General features: G+C 33.5%; 1 protein-coding gene across 1 annotated transcript in view; it reads left to right on the forward strand.

Annotated features, from left to right (window-relative positions):
* The window catches only part of Trappc11 (trafficking protein particle complex 11), a 38,922-nt gene that overhangs the window by 32,753 nt on the left and 3,148 nt on the right, over positions 1-3,021 (forward strand). The window contains exons 27-28 of the mRNA XM_013023879.1: positions 415-506; positions 1,752-1,885. Coding sequence (XP_012879333.1) covers positions 415-506; positions 1,752-1,885 — 226 coding nt within the window. The remainder of the gene's footprint in view (positions 1-414; positions 507-1,751; positions 1,886-3,021) is intronic.

A 3,021-nucleotide genomic window follows, 5' to 3' on the forward strand; every position in this document is an offset into this window, starting at 1 on the left:
AAGTCCAGAAAGTCCAAAACATGAAATGGTGTGCTTCATTATTGACAGTCTGACACAACTCCTGATTTACCCCACTGGTTCCAAACATCAGCCATGAGTATCCCACTGGTAACAGACAGTAGCCATGAGTACTTATCCCACTGGTAACAGACAGTAGCCATGAGTACTTATCCCACTGGTAACAGATGGCAGCATTTTTTTTTTTTAATTGTGAAGCAGCCTTTTTTTTTTCAAATGGAAATATTCAAAATAAAAATAGCATTCTATAAGCTTGTTCTTCCAGTACTTTCCATTAATTATGTTTTGGGAAATGGTCATTTATACTCCCTTTGAAATTAATACATGTTCCTGTATTTGATTTTTTTTAACTTTTGCATAAAATGTGGGTTTACAATATGACCTCTTCTGCTGTAGGACTTCAGCCATGGAAAACATCCCTGTCATCAGCACTGTCATCACGCTGCCGCATGTGATTGTAGAGAATGTTCCTCTCCATGTGAGCGCAGGTATCAGGAGTTCAGAAATTACTGACTTAAAAAAAGCATACAATCATATTAACTTTGAAAATTTTTAGCTTTTTAGTATTAAAAATGTCTAGCATTTATAAAATTTGTACCTGTTTTTCCTGCTTTGATTATTTGAAACAAACCCCATGCCATTCAATTTGCCTCTTTGAGGGTCTCTATTTCTAAACATAATTTTAATGACTTCTTGAATTAGCAATGTATATGTATTTTTAATACTGGTCCTGGGGCTTGAACTCTGGATATGGGCACTGTTCCTGAGCTCCTTTTTGCTCAAGGCTAATACTCTACCACTTGAGCCACAGGACCACTTCTTGCTCTTTCTGTGATTAATTGGAGATAAGAGTTTCAAAGACTTTCCTGGCCAACTGGCTTCAAACCATGATCCTCAGATCTCAGCCTCCTGAGTAGATAGAATTGCGGGTGTGAGCCACCAGTGCCTGGCTGCAATAAATTCTTAATCAGATTTCAGTGCTAAAAATGTCCTAATTGACTGAAGGTCTTTCTTACTGGCAGTTGATAGTAGGTGTCATTCTGTCCATCTAAATGTATAAATAGTCTGATGGCTAACTTCTCGCTCCTATATCCAAGTCCTCTCCGTAGTGAACCTCTGCCACTCTTCTTCCAGTATTACTTTCCACATTACCATCTATCTCCTGCCACTACCATTTCCAGCTTTTCTTTTTTTTTTTTTTTGAGTCTTGTGGATTTTTTTTTTTTTTTTTTAATTGTGAAAATACTGTACAGAGGGGTTACAATTACATGGGCAAGATATGTATATATAGATGAATAAAAGTTTTATAGTTTCACTGAAAACATAACTTCGGGTTGTTTAGTTTAAGAATCAAGTTTTGGTATTTTTTGAATTTTTTAGATTATTTTAAATTACATTCAATTTCTTTCTTATATAAACATTTGATTCGGTTACAGCAAGGTACATGAGCAAGGTAATGAGCCCATTTCCTATTGAGCATTGTTACACCCTCCATTTTTTTTCTTCTGATAGCCAGACCCTTTCTAAGTCAATTGTTTTTAGGAGACTTACTGTGTTTTATCATAATTCCATAACTATTGTCCAATTAAAGAATTTTCTTATCTGGAAAAAATAGAGTAATACCATAATTTGAATGTTATTACATTCTATTGAATGAAATTATTTTACAAAAAGGACCCATAAATGATAAAAAGAACAAAAATGAAAAAGAAACGTGTCACCTTTTTCTGTAGATCTGCCGTCATTTGGGCGTGTCAGAGAATCATTACCTGTCAAGTATCACCTACAGAATAAGACCGACTTAGTTCAAGATGTGGAGATTTCCGTGGAACCCAGTGATGCCTTCATGTTCTCAGGTCTCAAACAGGTACAGGTCATTTTTCATGATGTTGCTGGTGTAGACACAAATATATGGTCCAGAAATGGAGCTGGATTTTTTTAAAATAAATGAACTGATTGAGTTATTAAGTCACTTAATCAGTATTTGAATTGTTTTGTTACTGAAATTTATAAGCACTTTTGAAAAAAGTTCAGATTCCTACAAAGGTGGGTTTCCCTTTTCAGATCATCTAAATCATTTAAGTTCTTTATCTTAATAAAACAAAAGTTCATGGGTCACCTTGCTATATTGTAAAATAATATACCAGGCAAACTTAAATTTCTCCCTTGTTTACTGAAAATTCTTCCTTTATTTATTCTGTGTGCTGGATAGGAGGGGTGCTAATTTGAGCCTAGAGCCATGAGTATACCAATGTTAAAAGCCTGTTCTGAACTCTCAGTGAAGTTGTAGGAAATTTTCATCTTGCACAGAATTTACTTTGATATGTGTAGATAAAATTTCATATAAATGACTCCAAACTTTTTATTTGTTCAGTCAAATTAGATGGGTACATTTTTATCAGGTTTTAAAAAGAGTCAACATAACACGCAGGCAAAATTACACTCCACTGATAGTACTAGAAAAGTATTTAACAGATACTCCTTGAGTGGTAGTACTTTCTATTAATAAAGGCCCAATTGTAATGATAGGAACAGACAATATGCAAGTGCCTGTTCTGACTAAACAATCAGCTTTGCTCTGTAGATTCTTAAATGCAAAAATATAATTATATATGAAGTATGCTTTAATATCCATGTATCATATTAAAATATTAAATAGGTATATATATAAAGTATTTCTGATATATCATATGCATATATATGTGTGCACATATCTCAGTTACAAATGAATACACTTTGCTCAAACATCCTGATGTTTTCAGGTATTTATTTATAAATTGTTATGAAATATAACAATACTAAATCATACAATTTTCATTCTTTAAAAATATTATTAAGATTCCAAACACCTTTTTTCCTGAAGTTGATTGTATAAGCAAGTGGTAAAATCACTAAAAGAAAACAAACAGAAACAACTGGCTTGTGTTACCTTGACCCATCTATAGAGAGTCATATTTGTGTGTGTGTACCTAGGGCTTAAACTCAGGACCTTGGTGCTTTCCT

Source organism: Dipodomys ordii, unplaced genomic scaffold, assembly GCF_000151885.1.
Source record: "Dipodomys ordii isolate 6190 unplaced genomic scaffold, Dord_2.0 Scaffold4, whole genome shotgun sequence".
NCBI classification, from domain to species: Eukaryota; Metazoa; Chordata; class Mammalia; order Rodentia; family Heteromyidae; genus Dipodomys; species Dipodomys ordii.